Below are 12617 nucleotides of genomic sequence, written 5' to 3'. Positions count from 1 at the left end.
GAACCACCTCCCACAGGTAGAATGAAATGGGTTCTTTTCTCTCTCTCTTTTTTTTTTTGAGATGGAGTCTCACTCTGTCCCCCGGGCTGGAATGCAGTGGGGCAATCTCGGCTCACTGCAGCTTCTGCCTCCCCATTCAAGAGATTCTCCTACCTCAGCCTCCTGAGTAGCTGGGACTACAGGTGCGCGCCACCACTCCCGGCTAATTTTTGTATTTTTAGTAGGCCTGGCCATGTTGGCCAGGCTGGTCTTAAACTCCTAACCTCGGGTGATCCACCTGCCTCGGCCTTTCAAAGTGCTGAGATTACAGGCGTGAGGCACTCCTCCTGGCAAAGTGGGGTCTTACTAGTTCAGCTCACAGACACTTCAGCTTGAGCTGGAAGCAGGGAGCTAAGGCCTTTGGGGGGTGAGAGGGAGAGTGAAGTAGAAGTGAATGGGAAAAGACAGTGGGCAGCAGAGGCCCGGGCACTTGGCACCAGGGGCATGCCTGTCCCCCCAGCAGGCCCTCCCTGTCTCTGCCAGCTCTCCATCCTCCCCTCCCATGTGTATGACACCGAGTGGCCTGGAGGGAGGCCAGAGGAGCCTGTGTGTGGGGAAAGCCTGGCACCAGCCTGAGCTCTGCCATCATCTGGCTGGGAGACCTCGCACCAGACAGGGACCTTGCTAGACCTCAGCTTCCCATCAGCCTACAGAGAATTCCCCTTGGTTGTCCCCCTAATAGATTAGGTCTCCTGGTAATAGGCTCACATAGCTCCTGGGACTTCTTCATAGTATGCGGCACAGTCAAAATTAATCAATCCCGATATAATTCTGGAAGAATCTTGTCCTTCTGGAAAAACATCTAAGCTCCATGAGATCCCAGACTGATAAATTTCTGGCACCTAACTCAATCCCTGACACACAGTAGGTGCTCAGTAAATATCTACTTGAGGCCAGGGGTGGTGGCTCATGCCTGTAATCCCAGCACTTTGGGAGGCTGAGGCTGGCGGATCATAAATACAAAAATTAGCCCGGCGTGGTGGCGGGCACCGGTAGTCCCAGCTACTCGGGAGGCTGAGGCAGGAGAATCGCTTGAACCCAGGAGGCGGAGGTTGCAGTGAGCCGAGATTGCCCCCCTGCACTCCAGCCTGGGAGACAGCGCGAGACTGTCTCAAACAAAAAACAAGTGTTGCAGGGACAAGAAGTGACTCCAGGCAGGTCCTGTGACCCCCAGGGGCCTGACCCTCTGCCAGCATTTTGTTTGCAATTATCGGGGGAGTGGCTGTTGGGGGAGTATGAAACCTGGGAAGGAGCAGTTCATGTACTCCAGGTTAAGAAACTCTGAACAGCACCAACCTAAGGCCCAGTGAGTACAGTGCGGGCAAGGGGGAGGGAGGAAGGAACACGTGGGGATGGCTGCCCCATTTTCACCTTAGACGCCTTAAAGTCTCACCTCCTTGTGCTTGGTGGAGGCTCCAGGCCCACTCCTAGCCCACTTCTCTGCCTTCGAAGCTGGTTCAGGATCTTGGGAGCCAAAGAGAGGGTATTATTTTCTTTTTTCTTTTTCTTTTACTTTTTTCTTTTTTTTGAGACGGAGTTTCGCTCTTGTCACCCAGGCTGGAGTGCAATGGCACAATCTCAGCTCACTGTAAATCTCCACCTCCCAGTTTTAAGTGATTCTCCCACCTCAGCCTCCTGAGGGGCTAGGATTACAGGCATGTGCCACTGTGCCCAGCTAATTTTGTATTTTTAGTAGAGACAGGGTTTCACCATGTTGGCCAGGCTGGTCTTGAATTCCTGACCTCAGGGGATCCACTAGCCTTGGCCTCCCAAAGTGCTGGGATTATAGGCGTGAGCCACTGGGCCCGGCCTATCATTTTCTATTTGAACTTGCCCAAGAATCAGTACATGGCAAAGTGCACACCAGGTGTGCTTCACACTGCAGAGGAGGCAGGGACTTCCCAGACGGTGAGGGGCTCAGAAGAAGCCTGCGTCCGGGATGCAGGAGGTTGACCAGAGGCTGCAGGCACACCATGGTCGTGAGGCAGAGCCCCATGAGAGTCAGGGCACCCGACTGTGCCCACCTGGCTCCAGCAGCCAGCCCAACCGGAGTATTGCAGGGCGAGCCGGACAGCTGCACTCACCTGCTCCTCCACCAGCTCCTGCCGCTCCAAGGGCGCCCGGGCCCAGGACATCCCAAGAGGCACGTCTCCCAGAGACAGCCTGGCCGCCTCACCCCTCCCGAGCTCTCCCCCTCCTGGGCACTGCCTCCTCTGCATTGCCGCCCAGATGGTTCACCACAGCTTCACTTCCCAGAACTGCCCTGCTGCCCTGATGTCTGTTCCCGCAGCTGCTTCAGGGCAAATAGAAACTCTTCCCACCCCAGCCTCGGACAGAGCAGCATTTGTCGGTTTGGGGTCAGAGGAGATATTGGCTAGGAGCTAACTCCTCACTCCCCACCCTCCAACTCCAAACTTGTAGCAGATGTGGATTCCTCTTGGACAAAGTGGGAAGGAACTTTCCTCCCCTTCTCACTGCGCCCCCGACATTTCATCCTCTCTGCAGCCTCCTAGATCGTCACCCCCTTCCCCGCTTTCACCCTCTCAACACTCCCCAGGGCCCCTCTGTGGGTGGAGGAATGGGCCCCCAGGGCAGGGGTCCTGGCACTCAGGCCCAGCCCAATCCCCAGAGGGAACGAGGAATCCGAGAAGGCGGCCGGTGGGTAGGTGGGTGGGCCCCTCAAGTGTTTTCTTTCCCCTCCCCTCCTCGAAGTTTTTCTGGGAAATGCCAGAGGCCGGCTGGGCTTGGAATGTCAGGCTTGAAAGAACTCCTCCACTGCCTCTTAGACATCGGAGCCACAAACCTTTTTATTAGCTCCGGGGCCCCTCCTGGCGGGAACAAAGGCCTGCAAACAGGAATGCCATTGTCCCTGCCTCCCTTGGCCTGCCCCTATCGGAAGCAGGAAAGAGAGGGCTCAGGGTCAACCCGGTCTGAGACCTGTGCACTCTTTCCCTGCTCCGGAAAGGTCATCTGGGCCACAGTCCTGCAGGCTGCAAGGTTAGTTCCCACGGGCCATCCCAGTGGGTAAGAAAAAAGCCAGGGCTGCAGCCCAGGAGGGCAGGGGTGTGGCAGAGCTGAGCACTCCAGGTAGCCCAGCCCTAGGTTCCAGGCCTCAGCCCTGGGAGAGCCACACTGGAGCAGCAGGCAGGGCTTCCAGGAGGTCAGATGAGAGACAGTTCCCCCACCATCTCCTCCAAATTGGCCAAGAGAAAGGGCGACAGAAAGGAAGAGGCCTCCCCCCCTCCTCCCCTTGCCTCTAGACACCAATGCCGGACCTGAAGCTCTAGAAGGGAGAGAAGCTGATTGATTTCCCCACCGTGTATCCCCAGGTGTGGCAGGCTAGCTCACAGACAGAAGACGCACAGCCAAAGGCAGGCCCTGGGCAGTACAGCCCCGGCTGCCTCCTCGTGCTGTAGAATGCCCAGCAGTGTTAAAGACAGGGAGACCTTGGGTTTGGCATTTAGCAATGCTGTGGTCTGAGGCCGGCATCCTGACCCATCTAGCTGCAGATGCAGCCACCAACAATGGCAACCTCGGCATCCGCCCCCGGGCTGGCAAGCCTGTGTTCACCAAGCCATGCCACGGCTTCCCGCGACCACCCCGTGGCGCCAGGTTTCCTTCCCATCCATGAGATTTGGGGAAGGGTTCAGCGTCTGTCACACACCATGAGTAAGTGGAGCCCTACAGGCGGCTGAAACCACTGTGTACTTCCCCTCCATCATGAATGAATATCTTTATTATCTTTATGACCAAGCACCTTTGCCTGGAAATGGGATTGTGACTTCGCAGAAATTCTGCAAAGGGAGAGATTAGGAAAAGGCGAGAGTCTCCTAAATCCCTTAGACGGGAAATCAGGAGGGCAGAGCAGAGGGGCCCGATCTCCCCTCGACCGCCCCAGCGGAGGGAAGATAAGAGCAAGCAAGCCTGCGTCCCAGCTCTGGCTTCTCTCTGCTGGGGTCCCTGCCTGGAAACAGCTCTGGAGTGTGCCCTGTAAAGGCCCAGGTGTCTCTGCCCACATTTCCAGAAACTTTTTTGTCTTCATTCCCTTTGTCTTCAGATTAACAGGCCTCGTAATCTCATGGATGGCGCTTCCCAGCACTCACACCCTCTACCCCATCTGTATAGCTCCTGAGCCCTGCAGGGAAAACCAAAAACTACTCTAGAAGAAAGCAGGTTGTGGTCTCTGAAAACAAGGGAAAGAAGAAGTCAACATCATCCTTGACTTAAAGATTATTTCTACCTACCAGATTCCAGTCTTAAAAAGAAAAAAAAAAATCAAATATAGTCTGTTTCCCCAAGATCCTCGCTGGAGATCTAGTCAGAACATTTTGGTTAGTGCAAAAAGAGCTACCTGGAAGTTTAGAGTATCTGTCTTTTTTTTTTTTTTTTTTTTTGAGACAGGGTCTCTGTCTTCCAGGCTGGAATGCCACGGCACAATCATAGCTCACTGCAGGCTCTACCTGCTGGGTTCAAGGGATCCTCCCACCTCAGCCTCCCAAGTAGCTGGGACCACAGGCATGCACCACCACATCCAGCTAATTTTTAAATTTTTTTGTAGAGATGGAGTCTCCACTGTGTCGCCCAAGTTGGTCTCAAACTCCTGAGCTCAAGCAGTCCTCCCACCTCGGCCTCCCAAAGTGCTGGGATTATTGGCACATGCCACGGTGCCCAGCTTATCTGCCAACCTATCTGCCAAATTTTAAAGGAAAAGTAGAAATCAGCCAAGGTATGGAAGGTAGTTCCCTCACTGTCCCCAGACAGGGAAGCAAATGTACAGAAACCCAGGACTGAGGACGGTAGAACCTTCTGGACAGCTTGGAGCTCCATGGAGCTGGAGCATGAGGCCCCAGGCGCTGAGGCAGTGGCGGCCGATGAAACTGACAGAGCAGCGTGGGACGCACACTGCACCAAGGAGTCTGGATTCATCCAGAAAGCGATGGGAAACCATGGGAGAGATTAGAATGCCAAAGGGAAGGCCAGGCACGGTGGCTCACGCCTGTAATCCCAGCACTTTGGGAGGCCAAGGCGGGCGGATCCCCTGAGGTCAGGAGTTTGAGACCAGCCTGGCCAACATAGTGAAACCTTGTCTCTACTAAAAATACAAAAAAATTAGCCAGGTATGGTGGCACATGCCTGTAATTCCAGGTACTCCGGAGGCTGAGGCAAGAGAATCACTTGAACCTGGAAGGCAGAGGTTGCAGTGAGCCCAGATGGCACCACTGCACTCCAGCCTGGGTGACAGAGTGGGAATCTGTCTCAAAAAAAAAAAAAAAAAAAAGGAGCTTGGTGTCCGGCCGACCTGTTTCAAGACAAGCAGCTTTTTGGAATGTATCTTGCATAGGAGCTGTATGGTTCCCCAAAACGAGGCAGCTTACATCCATAGCCAACGATATGAACCCAAGCTGCAGCAGCTCAGCTCACTCCTCCCTTTCCTCGAAGCCTCCCCAGTGCTTTCAAAGTCATGACAGTTAACATGCATTGAGCACTTCCTATATGCAAGGCACCACTCTAAGCATTTTGCATGTGGGAGCTTCAGACAACTCAATGAGGTAGGTACTACTCTCCAATCATTATACAAATAAGGAAACCAAGGCACAGCTGGCAAGGCAATTGCCTAAAGTCACACAGCTACTGGGTGATAGAGCCCGAACAACAGTTCGATCTCCTGAGTCAGTAGGCAGGGAGCCCCGTACCTCCTACCATACTCATCACCTGGGGGCCCCATGTCGATTGCCTCAGCCATCTCCCCCTGCAGGATTCACCCAGCACTTCTCTCTTCCAGCCCTTTGCCCTGTGCCTGGCAAAAGCAGGCTCTCAGCAAGGGTTTATGGAATGGATGAATGAACTTGACTTGTGTCACAGCATTGTAATTTACAAAGCACTTTCTCATCCATTACCTCAAGGGCTATTCCTTGAGTCTTCCTTGTCTTCCACTGGGCTCTGCCCAGAAGTGTATGGTCATGCAGCCACGTAACACTGAATGGATGAGAAAAAGAATGAACTGATTACAGAGAGAAGGAGAATCCATTTCATTACCCTGCAAGCATTGTGAGGGCAAAGACCAGGTCCTACTTATCATTATAGATCAATGCCCAGCCCAGTGCCTGGTGCATGGAGCAATATTTGTGAAATGCGTTGAATAAACCAGTTTCCTCCTCTGCTCTCCTAATAGTCTGGAAGGAGAGTTGAACTGGGTTACTTCTATTTCTATCATGCTTTGATGTGCAGAATCTTTTTCATGTTTTTAAATTTCAAATCTCTTATGGGAAAAGGTTCTTTTTCTTTCTTCCCTTTTTTTTTTTTTTTTTTTTTTTTTTTTTGAGACAGAGCTCTGTCGCCAGGCTGGAGTGCAATGGTGCAATCTCGGCTCACAGCAACCTCTGACTCCCTTGTTCAAGCGATTCTCCTGCCTCAGTCTCTCAGATAGCTGGGATTACAAGCATGTGCCACCATACCCAGCTAATTTTTGTATTTTTAATAGAGACGAAGTTTCACTGTGTTGGCCACGATGGTCTTGATCTCCTGACCTCGTGATCCACTGGCCTCAGCCTCCCAAAGTGCTGGGATTACAGGCATGAGCCACGGCCCCTTGCCCTTTTTTTTTTTTTTTTTAAATAGGGTCTCACTCTGTTGCCCAGACTAAAGTGCAGTGGCACGATCATGGCTCACTGCAGCCTCGACCTCCCTGACTAAAACAATCCTTCCATCTCAGCCTCCCAAGTAGCTGGGACTACAGGCACAGCCCACCACTCCTGGCTTATTTTTTTTTCTATTTTTTACAGAGATGGGGGTGCTCACTTTGCTGCCCAGGCTGGTCTTGGATGCCTATGTTCAAGTGATCCTCTGGCCTCAGCCTGCCAAAGGGAAGGAAAAGGTTCTGGCTCCAATTTTACAGATGGCAAAACAGAATCCCAGATAAACTGTGTGTCTTGTCCAAATATCATTGAGTCCCCAGCACACGCTGGAGAGAGGTGATGGCACAGACTGAGGATACCGTGGCAAAGGCAGTGCGCACCTATCAATTCCAGGACCCGCGAAAGGACCAGCTCTAGGTTCTGGAATCCCAAGCTCCCAGTCCCTGGCGGCAGCCTCTTCCTTCCCTTTCAGCACCTCACTATCCTGGTATCTGGGAAGAGCACAGGGCCCCAGGCCCACAGCCTCTGCGTCCCGAGAGGTGAGGATCTAAATGCCACTGAGGCGGCTCTCGGATGTCTCCAGCACCACACAGCCCATTTGGGGACAAGATGACAAAACTTGCCATCCTTCATAAGGCTGGCCCCAGGTCTCCAAGCCCAAACTATCTACATCAGTGCCAACGTGACCAATAGCAAACCAATCTTTCACCTCAATCACCTCCTCTCCTCCCCTCTACCCCCTCCCCGCCAGTCCTCCCTCCACCCCAAGAGAGGCAGGGAGGCACATCCCAGGGGGTGGGGGCACATCCCGGGGGGTGTGGGCCATCTGGCAGTAGGCTGAACCCCTGAAAACTGCTTTCCGGAAATTCTGTCCTGCTAGAATTTTATTCCCAGGGCTGACCCCAGCCTGGGATGTGAATTCCCCCTTCTCGGCCACCTTTCCAGCTCCGGAGACAGCCATTCCCGCAGACCCCTGGCGCGCCTATTCCGGGGCCTGGGGCGCGCAGCACCAAACTGCACTCCCCTAGGAGACCCCAGGGCGCCCTCTGGCGGACGCGGGCCGTAGGTTGGGGCCATCGTTCCCCCTCGAGCTCTCCAGCCCCGCCGAGAGCACCTGGCCCAACCCACACCGGACCAAGTCGGTTTGCAGACCCCAGTGCATAAAAGCGTTTTTATATGGGAGGGGAGAGGGGCTCCACACTCGCGTCAGGGTTGGCAAAGAACCTGGCAGTGGGCCAAGGCTGGGTAGCTGCCACGCAGGGGCGTCCCCTGCAACCCTGGGTCTCCCCTCTGGGACCTGCTCGCAGGTGACTGTCGCACGTCTCCAACCTCCGGCTCCCGGGTCTGACCCCAGCCCCGTGGCCTGGCTGTGGGGTAACCCCACTTCCCTTTTGACTGGCCTGGGCCGCCTGGACCCGCAATCGGGCACTCGGGGAGGCCCTGGTGGCGGCGAGGGGGTGTCCCCGCGGGGTCCAAGAAAAGGGGAAGGGGAACCGGGAGGCTCTCCTGGTCGGCCTCCTAGAACTGCCCGCGCTCCCGAAGCGGCGCCCCCGCCTCTGCCAGAAATTGGCCTTCTTAGAAGGGAAGGGGGTGGGGGGAAAGTGTGAATGAGAAGTTGGGGGCGGAGCGCGGCGGGGAGGGGCCGCTGCCAGGAACGCGCCGCCGGGGCTGGCGCCGCGCCCACCGGCCGCCTCGGCCGCCTCTCGTCGCGCTTTGTCTCCGCGCGCGTCCCTCCCGGTCCCTGCCCCTGCTCGCGGCCCGCCCTCGGCGCCCGCGGCCCCTCCCTCACCCTCCGCGCTCGGCCTTTCTCTGCTGCGAGTAGTGACTAAACATTACAAGAAGGCCGGCCGCGCAGTTCCAGGAATCGGGGGGCGGGGCGCGGCGGCCGCCTATATACCCGCGAGCGCGGCCTCCCCGGCGGCTCCGACTTGGACTCCCTGCGCCGCTGCCGCAGCTCCGGCTCCGTACGCAGCCAGCCGCCCGCCGCCCGCCCGGCCCAGCTCCTGCTGCGGCCCCTTGCCGCGGCCCCTTGCCTGGTCCCCTCCCGGTGGGTCCGGGGGTGCGCAGGGGGCAGGGCGGGCGCCCAGGGGAAGCTCGAGGGACGCGCGCGCGAAGGCTCCTTTGTGGACTTCACGGTCGCCAACATCTGGGCGCAGCGCGGGCCACCGCTGGCCGCCTCGCCGCCGCCTCGCCTTGGGGACCCGAGGGGGCTCAGCCCCAAGGACGGAGACTTCGATTCGGGACCAGGTAGGAAGGAGGAGCGCGGCGTGGGGAGGGGTCTCGCTCAGTCCCGGGAGCTTTTCCCGGTTTCCCCTCCCCTTCCCGGGTCATTCCCGGCAGGGAGGGGACAGGGTAGGGGCAGAGCGGATGAAAGCCGGAGATTCCAGGTTCCCGGAATACTCGGGCTGGGGACTTCGGGCTTCTCCTGTCCCCTCCCTATCCCCGTGCCTCGGGTTTCTCCCTCCGTCCACACCGCCTGGGGCCACTGGACTGAGCGGCGCCCAGACGGTCCCGGGGGCCCTTCTGCTCCCCACCCGGCCACACTCTTGGAGACCCAACTTACGCGCGCGAGTTTCCCACGCTGCACCCTTGCAGTGCGCGCTGGGGAAGGGGCTGCCCGGGGCCACCCTGCCGGCAGGGGCGGGAGCCGTGCGGGCTCCGTGAGGCGTCTGGATCGGAGCGCGGGCCCAGGCGAGGGCCCCCGGGGCAGTGGGTGCCCCAGTCGTTCGGCGGAGGCAGGGGAGCCGGGGCGGGCCGGGCGCGCTGGAGGGTTCCGGGCACTCACGCGCTCGCGCCTTCCTCTCCGCAGCCCCCCGGGATGCAGTAGCGGCCGCTGTGCGGAGGCCGCGAAGCAGCTGCAGCCGCCGCCGCGCAGATCCACGCTGGCTCCGTGCGCCATGGTCACCCACAGCAAGTTTCCCGCCGCCGGGATGAGCCGCCCCCTGGACACCAGCCTGCGCCTCAAGACCTTCAGCTCCAAGAGCGAGTACCAGCTGGTGGTGAACGCAGTGCGCAAGCTGCAGGAGAGCGGCTTCTACTGGAGCGCAGTGACCGGCGGCGAGGCGAACCTGCTGCTCAGCGCCGAGCCCGCTGGCACCTTTCTGATTCGCGACAGCTCGGACCAGCGCCACTTTTTCACGCTCAGCGTCAAGACCCAGTCTGGGACCAAGAACCTGCGCATCCAGTGTGAGGGGGGCAGCTTCTCTCTGCAGAGCGATCCCCGGAGCACGCAGCCTGTGCCCCGCTTCGACTGCGTGCTGAAGCTGGTGCACCACTACATGCCGCCCCCTGGAGCCCCCTCTTTCCCCTCGCCACCTACTGAACCCTCCTCCGAGGTGCCCGAGCAGCCGTCTGCCCAGCCACTCCCTGGAAGTCCCCCCAGAAGAGCCTATTACATCTACTCCGGGGGCGAGAAGATCCCCCTGGTGTTGAGCCGGCCCCTCTCCTCCAACGTGGCCACTCTTCAGCATCTCTGTCGGAAGACCGTCAACGGCCACCTGGACTCCTATGAGAAAGTCACCCAGCTGCCGGGGCCCATTCGGGAGTTCCTGGACCAGTACGATGCCCCGCTTTAAGGGGCAAAGGGCGCAAAGGGCATGGGTCGGGAGAGGGGCCTGCGTCCCCTCTCCTCCATGGCACATGGCACAAGCACAAGAAGCCAGCCAGGAGAGAGTCCTGTAGCGCTGGGGGGAAAGAGGGCGGACAGGCCCCTCCCTCTGCCCCCACCCCCACCCCCCCGCAGAATGTGGCAGGCGGACCTGGAATATGTTGGAGGGAAGGGGGAGTACCACCTGAGTCTCCAGCTTCTCCAGAGGAGCCAGCTGGCCTGGTGGGACGATAGTAACCACGAGTGGATTCTCCTCCAATTCCTCAACTTCCCCTCTGCCTCCAAACGGGACACTTGGGGAATGCTGAACTAATGAGAACTGCCAGGGAATCTTCAAATTTTCCAACGGAACTTGTTTGCTCTTTGATTTGGTTTAAACCTGAGCTGGTTGTGGAGCCTGGGAAAGGTGGAAGAGAGAGATCCTGAGGGCCCCGGGGCTGTGGGCTGGCTAAGGAAATGGTCACACCCCCCGCCAACCCCAGGTGAGGATCCTGGTGGCATGCTCCTCTCCCTGGCTCCGGGGAGAAGGGCTTGGGGCGACCTGAAGGGAACCATCCTGGTGCCCCACATCCTCTCCTCCGGGACAGCCACCGAAAACAGGTTCCAAAGTCTACCTGGTGCCTGAGAGCCCAGGGCCCTTCCTCCGTTTTAAGGGGGAAGCAACATTTGGAGGGGATGGATGGGCTGGTCAGCTGGTCTTCTTTTCCTACTCATACTAAACCTTCTTGTACCTGGGTGGATGGAGTGGGAGGATGGAGGAGATGGGACATCTTTCACCCCAGGCTCCTGGTAGAGACGACGGGTTTCTGCTCTGTGCCTCCTGACTATGTCTGGCTAAGAGATTCGCCTTAAATGCTCCCTGTCCCATGGAGAGGGACCCAGCATAGGAAAGCCACATACTCAGCCTGGATGTGTGGAGAGGCTGAGGGACTCGCGGGAGGGCACCCAGCCAGCCCACAGCCAGGGAAGTGGGGAGGGGGCAGAAACCCATGCCTCCCAGCTGAGCACTGGGAATGTTAGCCCAGTAAGTATTGGCCAGTCAGGCGCCTCGTGGTCAGAGCAGAGCCACCAGGTCCCACTGCCCCCAGCCCTGCACAGCCCTCCCTCCTGCCTAGGTGGGGGAGGCTGGAGGTCATTGGAGAGGCTGGACTGCTGCCACCCCGGGTGCTCCCGCTCTGCCATAGCACTGATCAGTGACAACTTACAGGAATGTAGCAGCGATGGAATTACCTGGAACAGGTTTTTTGTTGTTGTTTTTGTTTTGTTTTTTTGTTGGGGGGGGCAACTAAACAAACACAAAGTATTCTGTGTCAGGTATTGGGCTGGACAGGGCAGTTGTGTGTTGGGGTGGTTTTTTCCCCTTTTTTTTGTTCGTTTCTTGTTTTTTAATAATGTTTACAATCTGCCTCAATCACTCTGTCTTTTATAAAGATTCCACCTCCAGTCCTCTCTCCTCCCCCCTACTCAGGCCCTTGAGGCTATTAGGAGATGCTTGAAGAACTCAACAAAATCCCAATCCAAGTCAAACTTTGCACATATTTATATTTATATTCAGAAAAGAAACATTTCAGTAATTTATAATAAAGAGCACTATTTTTTAATGAAAAACATGACTTGAGCCTTTTCTCCACCCCCGCCCCCCTGTGCTTGCTTTCTCTTTCACCCACACCCACACTCTGCATCGGAGAAGAGGAAGAGAGCTGCAGAGGGTGGTGGCTCTGCCCCCTCGCTGGAATCGAATACGTCTCAACCTTTCTCAACCTTACGTCAGCACGCCTGCCCCGTGTGTCACTGACAAGCTAAGGCAGCCACCTAGACTGTTACCGAGAGGGGTAATTCCTGCAAGTCTGATTCAGATCTGACCAGAATATGCAAAGCAAGTTCGAAGGAAGCGCTTCAAAGGGCTTGCAGGGAGCAAGCTGAGCTGTGGTCAAAGCTTTTAGAGGCTCCAGGCTATTAGAGGCGCTCTGGTTCCTTGGCAGGGAGTCGTTCCGAGAAAGCCCAGACATGGGGTCCTGGTGGTGACCTATGACCTCAGTCAAGCCAGGTTCACTGGAAGTGGGAGGAGGGGTGGTCCTGAAGCAAATCTTGCATGCAGGTGGAGCCCCACCACCCCCCACAGGACCCCAGGCATTCAGGGGCTTCCTGGCCACTGCTCCCCATGCCTGCTTCCCTTCCTCATTCCTAGGGTCCCCAACCTGAGCAGCAGACAGGATCACCCTCCTCCCAAAAAGCACCCATCTATTAATCTCTGTATTTTTTTGAAACAGGGTTTACTATGTTGCCCAGGCTGGTCTCCAACTCCTGGGCTCAAGGGATCCTCCCCTCAGCCCATC

At 57.1% G+C, this 12617-nt stretch overlaps 1 protein-coding gene and 1 long non-coding RNA gene across 2 annotated transcripts; one reads left to right on the top strand and one right to left on the bottom strand.

The window, feature by feature from the left end:
- Positions 1 to 3718: 3718 nt before the first annotated feature.
- Positions 3719 to 8225, bottom strand: LOC105469244 (uncharacterized). Its single transcript, XR_979874.2, has 4 exons — positions 7899 to 8225; positions 6838 to 6893; positions 5937 to 6015; positions 3719 to 4174 (listed from the first exon to the last, which is right to left on the bottom strand). It is a non-coding gene; the product is annotated as an uncharacterized lncRNA (long non-coding RNA).
- Positions 8226 to 8593: 368 nt separating this feature from the next.
- On the top strand, positions 8594 to 11889 carry LOC105469243 (suppressor of cytokine signaling 3). The gene is made up of 2 exons (XM_011720057.3): positions 8594 to 8921; positions 9484 to 11889. Exon 2 carries the CDS (start codon positions 9572 to 9574, stop codon positions 10247 to 10249), a length of 678 nt encoding a protein of 225 aa, XP_011718359.1. The 5' UTR covers positions 8594 to 8921; positions 9484 to 9571; the 3' UTR covers positions 10250 to 11889.
- Positions 11890 to 12617: the final 728 nt, after the last annotated feature.

This window comes from Macaca nemestrina, chromosome 17 (genome assembly GCF_043159975.1).
Source record: "Macaca nemestrina isolate mMacNem1 chromosome 17, mMacNem.hap1, whole genome shotgun sequence".
Classification (NCBI taxonomy): Eukaryota; Metazoa; Chordata; class Mammalia; order Primates; family Cercopithecidae; genus Macaca; species Macaca nemestrina.
The sequence above is the reverse complement of the archived record's forward strand: the minus strand, read 5'-3'. Positions and strand labels throughout refer to the sequence as shown.